The sequence below is a fragment of the Gobio gobio genome, assembly GCF_949357685.1.
Source record: "Gobio gobio genome assembly, chromosome: 3".
NCBI classification, from domain to species: domain Eukaryota; kingdom Metazoa; phylum Chordata; class Actinopteri; order Cypriniformes; family Gobionidae; genus Gobio; species Gobio gobio.
In genome coordinates, this window is record NC_137099.1 from 46363410 (window position 1) to 46384128 (window position 20719).

General features: G+C 43.1%; 1 protein-coding gene across 1 annotated transcript in view; it reads right to left on the reverse strand.

Moving 5' to 3' along the window:
* The window catches only part of ctnna2 (catenin (cadherin-associated protein), alpha 2), a 673292-nt gene that overhangs the window by 501949 nt on the left and 150624 nt on the right, over positions 1 to 20719 (reverse strand). The window contains exons 5-6 of the mRNA XM_079811627.1: positions 20091 to 20210; positions 19515 to 19781 (exon numbers count right to left, since the gene is read on the reverse strand). Of these exons, the coding sequence (XP_079667753.1) occupies positions 19515 to 19781; positions 20091 to 20210 (387 nt within the window). The remainder of the gene's footprint in view (positions 1 to 19514; positions 19782 to 20090; positions 20211 to 20719) is intronic.

Here is a 20719-nt window from a genome sequence, read left to right on the forward strand (position 1 = left end):
AAACAACAAATTGCAGCTGTAACAAGCAATCTGCTAATATTATAATGCATTTGAACTTTGGTTACAATAATTTATGAAAAATATAATGCATTATAAAGTACATTTATGAATACCTTTTTAATACATTAAACATAATGGTTAACATAAAAAGTAAACATAAAAGTGTTACCAAAACTGTAGTAACAATGTAAAAGATTAATAAAATAAATATTTTTATTCAACAAGGATACATTAACCTTTTTTTATTTTATATAAAAAAAAATTAAAAAAAACTCACTGACCCCATATTTATGGAAAATCAACAGCTACATATTGAAGACATTTATTTAGACCAAACTTATCAAAAGAATTTGTACATTATTCAACTGCATCCTAACCAGCAGAAAGCATGTGCCAGCATGAAATGCATTCTTTGTGCAAAGCAGCATCATCCCTTTCAATGACGTTTGAAGAGCTGGTCTCAGAAAACACTTTTAAAAGACTCTCTCTGCTGCACTGCACAAGAACAGCATGAGACCAGACAGCTTTAATAGATGGCTGCTGGGGGGTCAGCATCCAAACCTCTTATTAACAATACTCAGGTTCAGCAGAGTCTTTCCGCCCAAAATCACTTCTATTCCAGGAGAGCTTTTGCACATTTGAAGGACAATATGCACCGGAAAAGCTCAAGAAGATTTGTCTTTTGAAAAAAACTGATAGACAAAATCAAGTCTATCTCAATTCTTATTTGAAAAGCTGTTTCACACAGAAATCTATGTTTTTAATGGCAAAATTAAATCAACCATTTATGTGTATTTCTGCGATTTTGGAGCTCCCTCAGTTAGTGAGTGGAATTCACTGTCATAAATGTTCCACTGTTATAAATACAGCGGATAAATGCACACGTGTTTTTTGACAGGTTAATTGATTTCAAAAGCAAAGAACCATGCTGACTGATAAGTTTAGCCCTATTACAACCATAACAAAACGTATAACATACAGTAGTAATGGGAGAAATGTTTGGTTTTGCTGAAATACTGCTAACGTTTTCACATATTGATTGCGTGCTAAGCGATTGAATGTGTATGTGTTTAATCAAATGCTGGTGACACAATAGGCCACATACATTTGACACTATAGACTATTACAAGCTAGCAGAGATAAGTTTGCAAGGTTGCACATTTTTAAAGCTTACCTATGAAATGACTACAAAGGCGACACCAATAAGGTAACAGCCTACATTGCTGCCTTTTATAAATAAGAAGGGTCCACTCTGCTGTAAGATCTAGATGCCTTGATGTACTTCAAGTGCTCACGCTACTTTTAACATGAAGAACAAATGGATTTGCAAAGGGCACTTTTGTCGCATTCGGTGTTGAACGGTGTTAGCCTCTGCCATGATGTCTGTACCGACAATGCTCCTTCACTAAAGCTATGTTGTTTTGACGTATTGGGCACCATTTTAACTATCTAAATGCATGGTCTTAAGCAGGTGAACTTAGGCCGTGTCCAAATCCACTTTTGGGATTTGGCATGGGAAAGAAACAGAAGTCAGTACCATCAGAATGATTTTGAAACTAATATTCCAAAGTAAAAACAAAAAAAACAGTTGCTTTAAAAATGAACCGTGGGTGGTCTGTAAGCATGCTGTCTGAAGCTGAGATGTTTTAATAATATAAGAACATTCGGTATTAGTCGGTAAGGGAGGGAAAAGCCTACAAACCACAGCTTCAGTGCAATTGCGAATGTTTCTAATGTCTGTTATTCCGAGAACCGTACTGTAGCAGAGATAAAGGGGAGCTGCTCTTTGGCCTATACATAACTAAACATGTCCAACACACAGAAAGATTGGCAGATATTGATTTTGGGTAACCTCTGTGAAGGGGTTTGCTCCTCCGCAGCAATAAGAGGACCAAAAGCCCAGGTCTGAGGAACTAGGCATGCACTAGTAAACCCACTGCTATGTCTGTTTAATCCACTCTAATCCTAAAGTCTACATACGCAGGCCCAAAACAGGCATACATTTGAAACTTTCAGAGATCAAAAACTGGGATTTTGATTTAACGTGTAGGTGTTTGTATGCATGTCTTGTCCATCCATTTCTGACTCCAGACGCCTTCAATATGCAATGAAGCTATGTTCAGCATAAGCCATAAAAACGCTCCCTAGTGATGTTAAGTCATTGTAAGTCCTCTCTTCAGATCCAAAAAGAGAAGAAAAATAATGTAAAAAGGAAAGGAAAAACAGAGGCCGGGTGAGATAAAGGTTGTGCCTGCAAAGACAGCCAGGAATGTAGAGAATAGATGGATATAGCAATTACGCCAAACCTTATTCAACTGCAACGAATACATATCCATATATTAGCCTTCCCTTCTGTATCTCTGTGTGTGTGTGTGTGTCATGGCACTGGGGTTCACAAGCATGCATGTAAAAACATGATTTTTTTTTTTTTTTACATTTATACCTCAATTTGTTGTAATTTTTATGCAATGTATAATTTTTTTTCCGCAGCCTTATATAAATGACTTTTTATAAGCTGGGAACCAAATATGTTTCTCTCATTCAAGGATTATATAAAACGTAAACTCCTTCACAACCGAAACACTACTTTCTTTTATGCTCATCGGCCGACATCCATTCAACACTGTAAAAGATGTGTGTGTTTAGGACTTGTTTTTGTGTTGTGTTCTGGCCTTTAAGTAAAGATTATTTATTTCATGTCACTGTGCTGACATAAGATGATTTAAGGAGCACAGGAAGCTCATCTGACATGCCCTGTTGGTGGTCTGTCAGGTGTGAGCACTAATTTGACAGGTGCCTTTGTACTACAGATTAATCTAATAGTAGGGGGGCCTCTGCCATTTTGGATTCTCCATCATTTTGTCACAGGAAGTGACATGGCAGGGGATGTGATGGGGTCATGAATGAGACAACTCTGACAAAGAGATTACTTCCTGGCCGCCCTGAGCTACAATATCCACTTATATGAGAGTACAAGTAAAGGTCACACATGCGTACACACCTAATCACTATTATAAACTCCACAGAGGCAAAGACACAAAGTAAAAGTAATAAAGGATGACACACACACACACACACACACACACACACACACACACACACACACACACACACACACACACACACACACACACACACACACACACACACACACACACACACACACACACACACACACACACACACACACACACACACACACACACACACACACACACACACACACACACACACACACACACACACACACTTTTCCTAGAACACTTCCATCAGCCACCTGAAATGACTGTGGGCAGGTATGAGAGGGGAATTTTCAAAATAGCAAAGAAAGAAGAAAAAAGAAGGAAGAAAGGAAGGGAAATATGAGGGAAGGAAGCAAAATTAGTAAATAAAAGAATGGAGAAAGGACGATGATGTGAGAGAGGAAAGGAGGAAATGAGGAAAGGAATGCTAAAATGAAGAACGCACAAAATCAAAGGGAGGATGGAAGGATGGGGTGGAGGATATAGAAAAATGATCAGAGAAAACAAGGAAAGAAAGAAAAAGGGATTGAAGAAGGAGTAAAGGAATCAATATGAATAAAGAAAGGAACAGAGAAATGATGAAAAGATGAAAGAAAACTATGAAGGAAGGAAACAAGGAAGGAAGGAAGAAAGGAAATGAGGGAGCCGAAGAATCAAGGAACAAATGTAAGAAATAAAGGAAGATAGGAAAAAACAGGGAAGGAAGGAAGGAAGGAAGGAAATGAGGGAACCGAAGTATCAACAAGGAATCAAGGAACAAAAGTAAGAAATAAAGGAAGATAGGAAAAAACAGGGAAGGAAAGAAGGAAGGAAGGAAGGAAGGAACAGAAGAATCAAGGAACAAAAGGAAGAAATAAAGGAAGATAGGAAAAAACAGGGAAGGAAGGAAGGAAGGAAGGAAGGAAGGAAGGAAGGAAGGAAGGAAGGAAGGAAGGAAGGAAGGAAGGAAGGAAGGAAGGAAGGAAGGAAGGAAGGAAGGAAGGAAGGAAGGAAGGAAGGAAGGAAATGTGGGGGAAATAATTAGGGAACGGAAGAATCAAGGAACAAAGGAAGGTAAGAAATGAAGGAGGATGGGAAAAAAAACAAAGGAAGGAAGGAAGGAGTATTACAGAATATTGCATAAGACATGGAGTGCTTGATGGTTATTTTCACACTAGGTTCCGTCGAGTAGATAAGATGGCCAATAAGGTCACCACACACACACACACACACACACACACACACACACACACACGCACACACACACACACGCACACACGCACATAAGACATGCTCTGAACCAAACTGAGATACAGTATCAATACAGAGCTTTGAGTGCAATGAAAGAAAGAAGCAAGTCTGGTCTGTAACTACCAAACCAGAGACGACATGAAAGAAACAGCATGAATCATGCTTGTTTTCAGAAAGAGAGGGGATTCTGCTGTGGCGCAACACTGCCCCCTACTGTTTACTGTGTGATGTACACAGTCTGACCAATGGTGTGTGCTGCCCAGACACAACAGCGTCACTCCACACACATACTCCAATACTTAACATCAGCATGACGACATTACATCATAGTCATTATATTACATAAGTCAACAAAAATAATATCAGCGACAGCAATATCAGTCAAAACTGCAGCCCATCTTCTGCACTAATGAGAAAACAGAACAGGCACTTAAGTGGAGAGAACATACATACTCAAGACACTCATTTGTTTTTAAGACTGAAGCACGCTGGGTAAACAAATGACTGTATGGGGTATAAACCGTTTCTTTGATGATCTGTTCAATTTGCTCAGAGACAGCTTTCTGCAGGTCAAAACTGGAAAAAAAAGAGTACTCTGGGGGAAATTAATGTGTGAGGGGTAGTACACTCCAAAAGTTGCTGCACTAATCTAATTTTCAATGTTTACCATGATCCTGAAGTCCCAATGTGCACTAAGCAGACCTGATATGTACACAAGTAAGTGTACACTCTGCAGGGATCCCAGTAAACTGCATTGCTCTGTTCCAAAACCTAGGGAGCTACCTACATAGACAGCTGCCTTCTAAATGTCTGACATTGTCAAATTGCTAAGTTTACTGCATGATACTCAAGCAGTATTTTATTGATAGTTTTTTGTATAATATAATATAACCTCTAAAACTATGCAGACCCTGTCCTCCGGAATGACATCATCAAGTATATACTTGTATATAAGTATATAAATGCTGTGGTACCATTTGAAAGCTTAGAGTCTCTACTTTGGAGACATGCATCACGTTGGCATATTTTTTACACAAAGTAACTTATTTACACTAAATTACTCTGGAACCATTTCCACCTGGATTTGGCCTACCCAAATTGAAAAGCTTCCTATACCCACATACACGGGTCTAATTTGATAGAAAACCCATTGAAGTTACATAAGACACTGCTAAAAGTGATAAACAAGTAAGTATATGTTGTCTGAGCTGTAATACCCCCCCCCCCCCCCCCCCCAAAAAAAGAGGCGCTTTTTGATTTTTTTGATTATAAATTCATTTTTGAAAGTGTGTAACTCAGGCCCTGTGGGACTCTGCAGACAGTTTGGGCTGTTTCCACTAGATTCCAGAAAATACTGGAAAAAAGATTTTTGTCTGGATCATGTATGCCTCCCTTCATCCATTTGAATAAATCTTGCATATAACATGATACAGACAAAATTATTTTTCCCAGTATTTTCTGGAATCTAGTGGAAACAGCCCAAACTGTCTGCAGGGTGCTAGAGCACTTTTTAAAAGACAGCAAGATTTAAAAAATAATTATAATACTTTTATTCAACAAGGACACATTCAATTGATCATAAATGACAGTAAAGACATTTTTAATGTTAGAAAAAAAATTAGCTATAAGAAATGCTGTTCTTTTGATCTTTGTTCAACAATGATTCCTGAAAAAAGGATAATATTTCCACAGGAATATTAAACAAAAAAGATTTTGTAAAAATCAATAATATTTTTTACTTTTAGCACCAATTCAGAATATAAAAATGATTTTTGAAGAATCATGTGACACTGAATAAGAATAATAATAAGAATAAATAATAATAATAATAATAATACATGTTTATTATAATTAGCATTATAATTTACTCTAGCTTTGTCTGCAATATTGGATTTGTTGTTTTCACTAAGCTTGTTGAAATGCATTCTGGGATTGTCTTCACTGAAGGATACATTGAATCAAATTGTTTTGCAATTTGAGATGCAACATAATTAAGAGGCCTAACTTTTGGAACAGCCTTAACATCAGAAATAAGGCCCTAAATCACTAGGTTTTGGCACAGAGATAATGTTTCTCTTAGACCTGACAGTAACTTCCACACGACAGATTTGATAAACTAGCGCCACAAGTAATTTCCACAGAAGCGGTAAATGCTGTATAAACTGCAAAACTTGCCAACTTGTGAGTTTCAAGCCAAATATTGCATCACTCTGTTTATAAACCCAATAAGATCACAGCATATTGAGCTCGGGATCAACAAACAGGGCTTACACATCCGTTATCTTCCATTTACTCAGCCGTTTTGTCTTTCCTGTAAGATTTTAAAGCAATGTCCTGAGTTCAATACCAGTTAAGCTCTATTGACAGCATCAGTGAGGTGCATCGATTACCACAGAAAGTAATTTGGTCTCATCCCTCGGTTTGTCAAATCAAGCAAAAAATCGTGTTAACAGTAATACACTCACAAAGAAGGATTATGGGAAAAGGCTGTTAAAAAGTGTTAAAAAACAGTGTTTTTAAGGTATGGCCACAGGACTTAAAATATGGAACTACACTGATAAAACATTGACTGTAAAAATAAATAAATACAGTTAATACAGAACTCTTGTTATGACCATGTAAAGCTGGTAAACCCAGTACATTTAACACACTATGTGCAATGACAACCGAAAAATAACTGTTGGTTGTCATAATATGTAATGTTTAAAGCATTTAAAAATAATTATCAATAATAAAAAGTATAATTAATAAGTAATTTAAATATTTAAATATTTTATGAAACCATGATACACAGGATCCAATGATGAATAGAAAGCTCAAAATAAGTTATTTTGTAATGTAATTTCTATAACATTGTATATGCCTTTACTGTCACTGTTAATGCAATCTTGTTAAAATCTTTCCAAAATAAACAAAAAAAGGTATACTGACCCATTACTTTTGAATGGTAATAAACACTGATCAGGCATAACATTATGACCTAATGTTATGTTTATCCCCGTTTTGCCGCCAAAACAGCCCTGACCTGTCGAGACATGGAATCAGGGCTCCGAACCGGTTCAAGGAACGAAAACGAAAACCAGAAACGAACGAAATTTTAAGAGGAACAAAAACGAAAACGAAATCAAAATCAATTTGAATCGTTCTGAACAGAAACGTTAATTTGAAATTACCATTAACCGGTTAATAACGTTATTTTATCGTTCTCTTTAAAATTTTAATTTGCCAGTGACCAGTCATGAATTGAGTAGTACAGCATGTGACGTTGAGGACATTCTTTTCGTACGTTTAAATAAGCAGTACGGACTTTAAGCTCAAATAGACTGATTTAGGCTAGTTTATGGATTCCGTTTAAGCCTATCCAAGTAGGCTACTAGCATCTATCAAACATTTTTCCTATAGTCTTTCAGATTGCCAATACAGGACAGGTCAATGTTTTCTATATAGACGGTTGATGCTTCGTATTAAATGGTATGTTATATTGCATTAAATGATCAAGCTTTATTAGCTGACTGAATTTGATAATGTGATGCAAGGACGTGTTGCGCAATGGTTGCTTTGAAATTAGCAGTTGACGGTGCATTAAAAGAGCAATGGTTATCCAGTTTATTTATTCTTTATTCATGCATTTTTTAAAACAAGTCGTGTTGAAAAAAAGTTATGTAACGTTACAAAGAATGTTATCACTCTTCTGAAAAGAATTAGGCATAAGAGGCCACTTTCGATTGTCTAACGCTCCATTAAAACAGGTCCGCTTTTTATGCTTTGTAATTAATGCATGTATTTCTGTTGTGGTTTTAAAAATGTTATGAAATAAATATTCAAGTTTAATTACCATGTGTTATATTATTATTGAGTGAAAATAAGTCTATTTATACATATTTGTTTAAAGTATAGGCTAAATTAAAATAACGTTATTAACCGGTATTTTTTCAAATCAAACCGTTTTCGGAACAGTAATGTTTATTGACGAACGCAAAAACGGAAACGCTATAATATCGATTCTGCTCGGAGTGAACCGATTGATATTTTTTTCCGTTTTTAAGCCCTGCATGGAATCCACTAGACCCCTGAAGATGTGCTGTGCTATTAGGCACCAAGATGTTAGCAGCAGATCATTTAAGTCCTGTAAGTTGTGCTTTCCTGTAGCTCAAACAGTAGAGAATGGCGCTAGCAACGCCAAGGTCATGGGTTCGATTCCCAGGGAAAGCAAGAATTGACAAAATGTCAAATGTGTACCTTGAATGCAATGTAAGTCGCTTTGGATAAAAGCGTCTGCCAAATGCATAAATGTTAAAAATGTCAATGTAAGTTGCGAGGTGGGGCCTTCTTGGATCGGACTTGTTTGTTCAGCACATCCCACAGATGCTCGATTGGATTGAGATCTGGGGAATTTGGAGGCCAAGTCAACACCTCAAACTCAAACCATTCCTGAACCATTTTTGCTTTGTGGCAGGGTGCATTATCCTGCTGAAAGAGGCCACAGCCACCAGGGAATACCGTTTCCACGAAAGGGTGTACATGGTCTGCAACAATGATTAAACGGTACGTGTCAAAGTAACATCCGTATGGATGGCAGGACCCAAAGTTTCCCAGCAGAACATTGCCCAAAGCGTCACACTGCTTCCGCCGGCTTGCCTTCTTCCCATAGTGCATCCTGGTGCCATGTGTTCCCCAGGTAAGCGATGCACACGCACCCGGCCATCCACATGATGTAAAAGAAAACGTGATTCATCAGACCAAGCCACCTTCTTCCATTGCTCTGTGGGCCAGTTCTGAGGCTTACGTGCCCACTGTTGGCCCTTTCGGTGGTAGACATGGGTCAGCATGGGCACCCTGACTGGTCTGCGGCTATGCAGCCCCATACACAACAAACTGTGATACACTGTGTATTCTGACACCTTTAATTTTTTTTAAATATATGAATTATTTTAATCAGCAAGAATGTATTAACTTGATATAAAGTGACAATAAAGGCATATAAAATGTTACAAAATATATATTTCAAATAAATGTTGTCCTTTTGAATTATCTATTTATCAAATAATTCTGAACAAAATGTATCTGTTTCCTCTAAAACATATAGTGTAATGATGAAGATGATTTATATAAATCCTCTAATATATACACTGTTTTCAACATTCAATGTGATTGCTAATAATAAATGTTTCTTGAGCATATTAGAATAATTTCTGAAGGATCATGTGACACTGAAGACTGTAGAATAAATAAATAAATAATTTTAAATTGTAATATTTCACAGTATTACTGTGAAATAAAGTATGATTAAAATTCTGAAAAAAATATTATTATATATATTAAATATTATTATAATTATTTAAAAAATGGCATTTGACGTCAAAATGTTGGTGACCCGCAGATGTCCCCATAACACAGGCAAAACCTTCTCATACACACACCTTACTTCAAAACAGGTCAGACTGAATGTCAAAGCAGAACATTCCCTATAGTAGATGACACATTTTCACAGAGAATTTTCAAAGAGATGTGTAATTTTTGTCATGCCATTACTATCTACCCGCATACATATTCACTCTGATAAATAAGAGTGTGAAAGCTGTGTGTATGAGCTTCATGAGAAATGCAGGAGGCCGGGGAGAAAGAGACTCATTAGCGGGACGTCTCCAAACTTCGCACCTCCAGCTGCAATTCCTCTTCCGGAAATCATATGCATCACTGCCACACACAGTCTAATACTGTCCAGCAGGTGTGAGAAAACCTCCATTTACACTGACTATCAAGAAAGAGTGACCTCAAAAAAGCACAAGGACGAAATGTTGAGAGACAGAGGACGTGTCCACGCTTTGACTGTTCAAATTCTGTGATTCTGTGGATCAAACAAAAATGCTAAAATAGGCTTCCAAAATACTTCACCGTCTTCCTCTGTCTTTCTTTGTCAAACAAAATCCCACTGGCCAAGGCAGAAGTCACATATTTTCAACCAATGAGTAATTTTCTATACACACTAAATCTACTCTCATACGAATATTTTGAAGGACATTTTGTCCAACACAGTTATTTCTACACTGCAGGCTGCAAATTCTCAACTTGATTTTTTAATAGACTTGGATGTTAGCGTATGGCTGCAGTGAATAAAATGCATGTTTTATTCCCTTTTATAAAATGTTTTATAAAATGCATGTTTTATTCACAATAAAACGGCTATGTTTAAACACAAACAGAGCAGTTTTCAGACAGAGATACAATACAGTGTAGCTACTAGAATAGAGGAAAGTACTCTTGACCATTAAAATCATCCAATCTAAAAGTCATTTCCTCCAACACGATTATTTCTGACCTGTAAGCGACACAGCTGAAATTGTCTAGTTAGATGTTATACTACTACAGTTTTACCTAGACTTAAATTGAAAAATGAAAATATTAAAATAAAAGCTCATTTAAAATATGAATAAATACTATAATACTATATAAATAATATAAAAAATATCACTGACAGTCACTAAGTGCTGCTGGTTTTAAGAGTTTCATGAAGAAAAACCTGATAAAAACACATTTACACACATGTACATGTGCCATGTGCTCATTTTGGGACTCATAACTATCGTCCTTCAGATGAGACTTTAAACTGATGTCCTGACTCTCTGTGGTCATTAAAAATCCCAGCATGTCCTTCAAAAAAGAGTAGAGGTGTAACCTCAGTATGCTGGCCAAATTTGCCCATTGGCCTCTGTCCATCATCATGGCCTCCTAATAATCCCCGTATATAGAGTGGTACAGGTATGACATCACTTTGTAGGCCAAAACGTGGAAGTGAGTTAGCATTTTAGCAATTCCGGTTCCCTCGTCCTGAAGTCAATGTTTTTTCTTAAATGGGATTTTGGTTAAAAGGTTGAAATAAGGTCTGTGGTGAACACAAGATCAAGACACTTTTACGTTTTATTCTACGGCATAAAATAGATCGTCTCGGTTATGGATGTAACCCTCGTTCCCTGAGGAGGGAACGGAGACGTAACGTTAGTGACTAACGAATGGGGGTTTCGCTTAGAAGCCTATCAACTTCGAGTTTTGAGAAAACGCCCAATGGCGTGCCAATGCCATGGGGCATGCGGAATTTGCATACGTAGCTCCGCCTCACTGCGTGGGTATATAAGGAAGTACGAGGCAATATCGCATTATGTTACCTGCTTGAGGAGCCAAGACTGAACTCCTGCGTTCCAGGCAACACAGCTCGATGTGGCAAGGGGACGTTACGTCTCCGTTCCCTCCTCAGGGAACGAGGGTTACATCCGTAACCGAGACGTTCCCTTTCGTTCAGTCACTACGACGTAACGTTAGTGACTAACGAATGGGGGTCCCAATATAATCCCGCCACTCAGCTGTCTTCCAGTGCCCTGCGTAAGTGTGAGTACCCTGTCGTAAGACTAGTACGGACGAAGGACTCCCACTTAACACAGGATTACCAAGGTACACTGGGAAGCATATCCCACTGAGGGAATGCCAAAGATGCCTACCCGTGGGGAGGACTTAAGAGACACATATGACCCGGAGAGGGTTGCATATGGAAGATCTCTAGGGTACCAGCCGAAGGTGGATTTTTAACCCTAGGGGTGGCGGGGACACGCCAAGGGAAGAAACCCGCTCACTGCGGAGACTTACGGTGAAATACACATGTGGGGGTCGCCAGAGGGAACCATGCACATGGGGCACCTGGCCGGACATGAGGGTCTGGGCTCGAAAGGGAAGACTGAACTGATGTCGGCGTCGACAGTGCTGGAGGAGCTCAGGGCTCTCGGGGAACTCACCTGAGGAAACAACGCACGTATCCAGTCCGTGGAGTGGAGTGGCGAGCAAGCGAAGACACCTGAACCTGGTCCATCACCGGCCCCTCGGGGGGGCGAGTACATAGTCGGACACTGGCTCCACTCGGAGATTATAGAATCTGGCGAATGTGTTGGGTGTCGCCCAGCCTGCAGCTCTGCAGATGTCTGCTAGCGAGGCGCCATGCGCTAGAGCCCAAGAGGAGGCCACACTCCGGGTGGAGTGCGCCTTCACACCAAGGGGACATGGTCGGCCTTGCTGCTGGTAAGCCAAAGCAATGGTGTCCACAATCCAGTGAGACAGCCTTTGCTTCGAGAGAGCACTTCCCTTCCGCTCTCCACCATAACAGACAAAGAGCTGGTCTGAGGTCCTGAAACACTGCGTCATGTCTACGTAGGCGCGGAGAGCGTGTACTGGACAGAGCAATGCCAAGGCTGGGTCTGCCTCCTCCAAAGGCAGCGCTTGCAGGTTCACCACCTGGTCCTTGAACGGAGTGGTGGGAACCTTGGGCACATATCCAGGCCGGGGTCTCAGGATCACGTGAGAGTTAGCCGGCCCGAACTCCAGGCACGCTTCGTCAACCGAAAATGCCTGCAGGTCCCCGACCCTCTTAACGGAGGCCAATGCGGTCAGCAGAGCTGTCTTCATAGACAGAAACTTAATATCAACCGACCACAAAGGCTCAAAGGGAGGTCTCTGCAGAGCAGTTAACACTACTGCGAGGTCCCAAGAGGGTACGAGAGGAGAGCGAGGAGGATTCAGTCTCCTGGCTCCCCTAAGGAACCTGATGACCAGGTCGTGCTGACTTACCTTTTTGTTCTCCAAGAGATCATGGTGGGCAGATATTGCAGCCACATAAACTTTGAGGGTGGAGGGAGACAGCCTTCGCTCCAGCCCCTCTTGGAGAAACTCAAGCACGGACCCAATCGGGCATTTCCAGGGGTCTTCTTGGCGGGAAGAGCACCAGGTGACGAAGAGGTTCCACTTCAACGCATAGGCATGCCGAGTGGACTCTGCCCTAGCGGAAGTGATGGTGGCGACCACAGTAGGTGGTAGGCCACTCAAACCTGCCGCGTCCCGTCTAGGAGCCACACGTGGAGGTTCCAGAGGTCGGGACGCGGGTGCCAATGGGTGCCCCGTCTCTGAGTAAGGAGGTCCGGTCTCAGAGGAATAGGCCAGGGAGGGGCTGTCGCAAGGAGTATGAGTTCGGGGAACCAAGTCCGGCCGTGCCAGTACGGGGCGACCAAAAGGACCTGCTCCTTGTCCTCCCTGATCTTGCACAGGAGCTGTGCGAGTAGGCTCACTGGGGGGAACGCATATTTGCGAAGGACCCGCGGCCAGCTGTGCGCCAGTGCATCCGTGCCGAGCGTGCCCTCGGTCAGGGAATAATACAGGCTGCAGTGGGAAGAGTCGTGGGAGGCAAACAGATCTACCTGTGCGTCGCCGAACTGTTCCCAAATCAGCTGAACCGTCCGGGGATGGAGTCTCCATTCTCCCGGGAGAGGCTGAAACCGCGAGAGCTCGTCGGCTGCGTGGTTCAGGACTCCCGGAATATGGACAGCACGAAGGGACCTCAGGCGCTTCTGACTCCATAAAATGAGATGGCGGGCGAGTTGAGACATGCGGCGGGAGCGTAGACCGCCCTGGTGGTTGATGTACGCTACTACGGCCGTGTTGTCTGTCCGGACAAGCACATGTTGACCCTTCAGCAGCGCTCGGAAGCGGTGCAGGGCGAACCGTACTGCCAGCAACTCGAGGCAATTGACATGCAGGAGGCGCTGGGGTCCTGTCCAGGAGCCCGCGGCTGCTTGTCCATTGCACATGGCACCCCAGCCCGTGGCAGAGGCATCCGTCGATACGACAACATGCCTGGAAACTCGTTCTAAGGGCACACCGGCCCGTAGAAAGCTGAGGTTCGACCACGGGGTGAGCGTCTGTAGGCAGGCCCGAGTCACTTGGACCCGGAGCGTGCCAGACTGCCATGCCCATCTCGGGACTCGATCGCGAAGCCAGTGCTGAAGCGGTCTCATATGAAGCAATCCGAGCGGCGTTACCGCGGCTGCAGATGCCATATGCCCCAGGAGCCTCTGAAATAGTTTCAGTGGAACCGCATTCTTGCTCTCGATTTGTCGGAGGCAAGTCAGCAGAGACTGCGCGCGCTCGCTCGAAAGCTGCGCGTACATGGCGACCGAGTCGATCTCCATACCGAGAAAAGAGATCCTCTGCACTGGGCAAAGTTTGCTCTTCTCCCAGTTGACCCGAAGGCCCAGACGGGTTAAGTGGTGGAGAACCAGATCTCTGTGTCCGCAAACCTGCTCTCGAGAGTGGCCTAGTATGAGCCAGTCGTCGAGGTAGTTCAGGATGCGGACCCCGTGCTGCCAAAGGGGCGCAAGGGCTGCCTCGGCGATCTTCGTGAAGACGCGAGGGGACAGAGATAACCCGAATGGGAGAAGGAAGGATGTGTCGAGGAAGGATGGAGACATGGAAGTAGGCGTCCTTCAGGTCGATCGCTGCAAACCAATCGTCCGGACGAACGCATTCGAAAAGGCGTTTCGCAGTCAACATCTTGAACGGAAGCCGGTGAAGGGATCGGTTCAAGATGCGAAGGTCCAGGATTGGCCGTAACCCACCGGTTTTCTTGGGTACAATGAAGTAGGGGCTGTAGAACCCCGACCTCATCTCGGCTGGAGGGACAGGCTCGATCGCACCCTTCGCCAGTAGAGTGGCAATCTCCGCACGCATGACGGGGGCATGAGCCCCGGTCATGGTATAGCGGACTCCCCTGTAACGGGGAGGAGCCTGCGCGAACTGAATCGCGTAGCCGAGCCTGATGGTCCGGGCAACCCAGCGGGACAGCCCTGGAAGCTGAAGCCAGGCTTCCAGAGACTGCACCAACGGGGTCATACGGACGACAGACGTACCCTGGGTGGGGCAGCGAGGCAGCGTTACCGGCGCGGACAGGGGAGGCTGTTGGGCGTCCCCGGGTCGGAGCACGGTTAACGGCTGCGCCCTGACAGAGGAGACCAGGGAAGGACTCGCGTTCCACTGGGGTCTGCTCTGCCAGGGGGCTGGCGACAGAGAGGGACGAGAGTGGCGAGACCCGAGGGTGGCGCGCACTGCCGTCACCGATCTCTGGGGGCTCAGGGATGGGGTTGTCAGTTCTTTCTTTAACCACATTAGGGTGCTGCTGACCCGGGGGCCAGCAGCTGAACAAAAGATTCTCCCCCGGCCCTCCACCGGGGGAAGGAGCGGCCCTGCCGTCGTCTCCTGGAAAGAACTGCCCATCCCTGAGCCGTCCGCATCAGGAGCGCCGCTTAGCCTGGCGTTTCTTCGCGGGCTGCGGGGCTGGAGCGGACTGGGACGCCTTCCTGCGGCTGCCTCTGCGCGGCCCGGGTGGAGGCTGCTGCTTGGGTGGCGCAGAGGCGGAGGAAGCCGCGGGAGGGCGTCCTCGGCGGCGAGCAGGCTGAGGCACCTGCGCGGGCGGTGGGGTGGAGGCAGCAGCTGACCGCCGGGGCAGGATGTATTTTATAGCCTCAGTCTGCTTCTGAGCGGCAGAGAACTGTTGGGCGAAGCTCTCGACCGCTCCGCCGAATAGCCCATCCTGTGATATGGGGGCGTTGAGGAAACGTGTTCGCTCAGCGTCGCGCATATCAGACAGGGTGAGCCATAAGTGTCTCTCCTGGACCACATTTGTGGACATCACCTGACCCAGGGAGCGTGCGGTCACCTTCTTCGCCCGGAGAGCGAGGTCGGTGGCGGCACGCAACTCATTGCTGAGTCCTGGATCAGCCCCTCTCTCGTGCATATCGCACAGCAACTTGGCTTGGTAAGCCTGAAGAGTTGCCATGGTATGCAAAGAAGCGGCGGCCTGCCCCGCAGCTCTATAGGACTTCGCCACCAGAGATGACGAAAACCTACAGGCCTTGGAGGGGTGCTTTGGGTCACCACGCCAGGACGAAGCGCTCTGTGGACACAGTTGCATCGCAACAGAACGTTCGACTGGGGGGACCCCAGTGTACCCATGAGCCGCGGCTCCATCGAGAGAGGTGAAGGCGGAAGAGGCCGCCAAACGTTCACGGGAAGACAACGGGGCCTTCCAGGAACGCGCGACCTCTTCATGCACCTCGGGGAAGAAAGGTATTGGAGGAGCGGCCGGACGGGTGTCCGGACGCGCCGCCCCCAAAAACCAATCATCCAACCGCGAACGCTCGGGCTGAGGCGGAGGGTTCCACTCCAGTCCAAGCGCTGCGGCGGCCCGAGACAGCATGGCTGTCAACTCTGGGTCCGACTCGGGCAATGCTGGCGCACCCGAAGGTGGCAGCACAGCCGAATCATCATCCTCAGATGACTCCAGCCCACCTTGTGATGCGGCGATAGACATCACTTCCTCCTCCGCCGCGCCAAACGCCACAGTCGGGACAGCAGGAGCCGGCCCCGATGTAGACGCCTGAGCGCGGACCGGGTCACGTGCCTGAGAGGGGGGTGTGGGCCGAGGAACTAGCGTCGGAGCTTTGTTCCACACCGTCACCCTCAGATCACCCTGGTCACCAGCCAAAGTGCCGCCTCCAGAGGAGACCGCAGATTGGGGGGTGGCGGAGGGGACTCTCGTTCCGGCATCAGCACGGAATTCACGGAGTCTTGATCGAAGCACTGAGATGGCCAGGTTCCCGCAGAGAGAACATGAGTCATCCACGAGCGCTGCCTGAGCGTGCTGAAAGCCCAAACACGTCACACAGCGCTCGTGCCCGTCGAAAGAAAAAAGCGATCTACCGCACCCAGAAGTGCACGGACGAAACATCCTGAAAAGGACGTGTCACGTGCAAGCTCTTTTGTGAGAGGAAACTTTGCAGTCGATGCCGAAGCGCCCAGGGAAACACACACCAGCTGGATGCAGACCACTGCACAGATCAGCAGGCAGGAAGTATGCGATCACTGGAACGCGCCGTCACACCAACACCGACTGGAAAGCTGCTCGTCTCGAAGAAGCTGACAGAGTCTCAGAAGGCTGTAGGAGTGAAGAGGTAGGTACTCTTGGCTCCGAAAGCAGAAACGTAATGCGATATTGCCTCGTACTTCCTTATATACTCACGCAGTGAGGCGGAGCTACGTATGCAAATTCCGCATGCCCCATGGCATTGGCACGCCATTGGGCGTTTTCTCAAAACTCGAAGTTGATAGGCTTCTAAGCGAAACCCCCATTCGTTAGTCACTAACGTTACATCGTAGTGACTGAACGAAAGGGAACTGTATTACCCCACTCAGGATATTTTGAAGCTTTTTCGTCATGAAAAAGGTGCTTTCTAACAAGTGGCTAAATGGGACTACAGAGACTATAGAAGAGATTAAACGCCATCACACCAAAAAGGGGAGCTCAGTCCGCTTTTACAGCCTCATTATGCCCATAATTGTGCTTTTATAAACTATCTAACTCAAACGTTCTGGGAAAATGTTTTGAGATAAAAACTGAAAGAGTTGTCGAGTGATGGTGATGTTGAAGTCATGGGACCGTGGTGTAGTTCGTGTATAGCCTACCTTTAGTTTTTTTCTTCTGGTGACTGCATTTAGGCTTCAAAATGAAAGTTGTGTTCATCTGTGATAATTATCTTGATGGACAAAACGTGTAAGTATCATAAACTTTTCACAGATTTATCACAGATCACAAAATCCAATGGGAAAATCCTATTGGGGTTTTCTCCAGGGAACCAGTGTGATGCTAACTGCCGGATGGCCTTCAAAGTGATGTCATACCTGCACCACTCTATAGTGATTGGCTTCTTTATTCTGTCTCCTCTCCACCAATAAGCTGGTGTGTGGTGGAGATTATATATATACACACACACATTACCGCTCAAAAGTTTGAGAACGGTAAGATTTTTTAATGTTTTTTTAAGACTCTTCTGCTCACCAAGGCTGCATTTATGTTAATAAAAATACAAAAGCTGTAATACTGTGAAATATTATTAAAATGTAAAATAAATGTTTTCGATCTGAATATATTTTAAAATGTAATGTATTACTGTGATGCAAATTTTGAGCATTACTCAGTCTCACTCATCTACTCCAGTCTTCAGTGTCACATGATCTTTCAGAAATCATTCTAATATGATGATTTGCTGCTCAAAAAACATGTATGATTATTATCAATGTTGGAAGCAGTTGTGTAAAACTTTTTTTTAGGATTCTTTGATAAATAGAAAGTTCAAAAGAACACTATTTATCTGAAATAGAAAGCGTTTGTAACATTGTACTACTGTTCAAAAGTTTTGGGTCGGTAAGAATTTTTATTTATTTATTGTTTGGGAAAGAATTTAAAGAAATTAATACATTTATTCAGCAAGGATGCATTAAATTGATCAAGTGTCAGTATAGACATTTATATAATGTTGCAAAAGCTTTATATATATATGTTTATTTATTTATATTTAATATATTTATTATTATTATTATTATTATTATTATTATTATTATTATTATATATATGGCCTACTATATATGGCCAACTATATATTATTGCCTGGCGGTAGCGGATGTCAGTTGTCAGTTATTTAAAAAAATTAAAAAGTAAATGTATTATTATTTCTCTTGATTAATGTGTTTCCATTGTTGCATTGCGCTGCCTTTAGGAAACATATATATACTTATATATATACTTATTCTTATACTTATACTTATATATATAACTTAAACAGCTAAATAGCTTATTCTAAACTACTGATACTATCTCATTTGAGTGTAGCCTACATAATTTCAACAATTTCAATCCCTGAAATGCCTTGAACCTTTTGTCAATCACATTTAAAAAAAAAGTCTTGGTGAAGATAAACAGAGGGCAGATCCTTCTCCACACTTTATATACAACATTTTAACATTTGCAAACAGTAGTGTTTATGATCACCTTACACATCCGTCATGACCACTAGATGGCAGCCTAACTTCATATTCCAAGAAGTCTCTCACAGGAAATTAATACTACTGCGATGGTTTCTCATTGAAGTCTATATTAGAATCGTCTTGAATTCTTGTTTTAAAGAAAAAAAGCAAGAAAAAAAGAAAATGAAGGACCCATTGCTTCTGTTATATTACACAACATTTTTTGCTACAGAATGTTGCTTTTACAGACAATGGTGGTTAGAAGAATATATATAAATATCTATTTTAAAATTTGCCATTGTTTTGTTTTGGTTTGTGAGTTTGGGCCAGGACTTTCTTGTTTGATTAAACAATGAAGATAACAATGCCAGTGCTATTAGTGGTGTGGAAATTACACACTTTAGCCCTAGATTTTGATATGCCAAATTGCTCAAACAAAGTGCCAAAGCACACCTTACAGAGACAACAAATATTTAAAAAAAGCTTACTAATAAGTTGACACATTCAACTACAAAAGGTAAAAGCTTGAAACGTTTAAAAACATGTGTTTTTTTTTACTAACTATGCTGCTTGACCCCTTGGTGTACTCACATCAAACTCATTGAGAGCGGCGGCGAGCTCGCCGATGCCAGCATGACCGTGCTTCTCGTCGGTGGGTGAGGTGGCCTGGGCGGCGCTGGAGATGCCTCCGATGGCCTCTTGGACCTGTTTGAAGACGTAGTCACGGTTGGCACGTGTAGCAGCTACGTCGGGGTGGCGCAGGAAGGCCTGGGAGGCAGTGTAGAGCATGGTGGCATTCTTCTTAAGAGCCCCGCGAGCTGCCGCCATCTCATCCCTGCACTGAGGATCCTTCAGCTCCTGCCACACACATACACAAATAGCTGAATTCCGGTAGCTATCAAAAGCTACTGCAGCAGATGAAATGAACAAATGAAATGAGTAAAGTTTGAAGATAAATACATTTTCAAATTTAACTGCCAGGCATCCATCCATCCTATAATTGTACAAAAAGCAGGCAGACAAAGACCCTTCATGCATGCAAAGTTTTGTGATATGGATACAATTTAAACTTCTTAAAATGAAAACAAACCATTATAATAACCATTTGTTATAAAAACTAAATATAAAATTCATGATATTCTATATAAGTGTGATATTTAATATTACCTGCTGTCTGCGAGCAGCAACATAGTTAAGTTTAACCATCTCTTTCCCAAACTCCTTAAAGCGATTGGCCAAGTCCTGCTCGTTGGTGGCGTTCTTGACAGCTTCTAGAGCTTCTTCAACCTGGAAACACACGCATCAACACACACACACACACACACATCCAGCTGTTTAAATATCATCCATAAAATGAAAGGTAGCATAAAAGTTCCATAAAACACATTCACTTATGTGGTTGAGTAATGGTTAACTTTTGTAGTGCTTATTATTGGTTCTCCTGGGACACAAATAATGTAAATTCTGACAGTTTTCACTCTTCGTAATGAGACTAGCGGAAGAACAAGGAGGTGCTTTGTCCCTTGTGGGACATATAAAAGTTTCTCAGTCACATCCTACACTATAAAAGTTCTTCTTTCGCAACCATTGAGTTTCACAGATCTTAGTTCTCAAATTTGTTTAGTGATTATATAACGGAGGATAAAAAAATCTTTATCCGCTGGATAAAAAAAAGAAAAAAAGTTAAAACACTCTAAACTCTACAAATTGTTGGGTTAGAGTGGGAAGAATTGTATCTGTTTTATTTGTGCCAGTGGGGAACAAAAACTGAAAGAAAATAGAACGATGCAACTAGA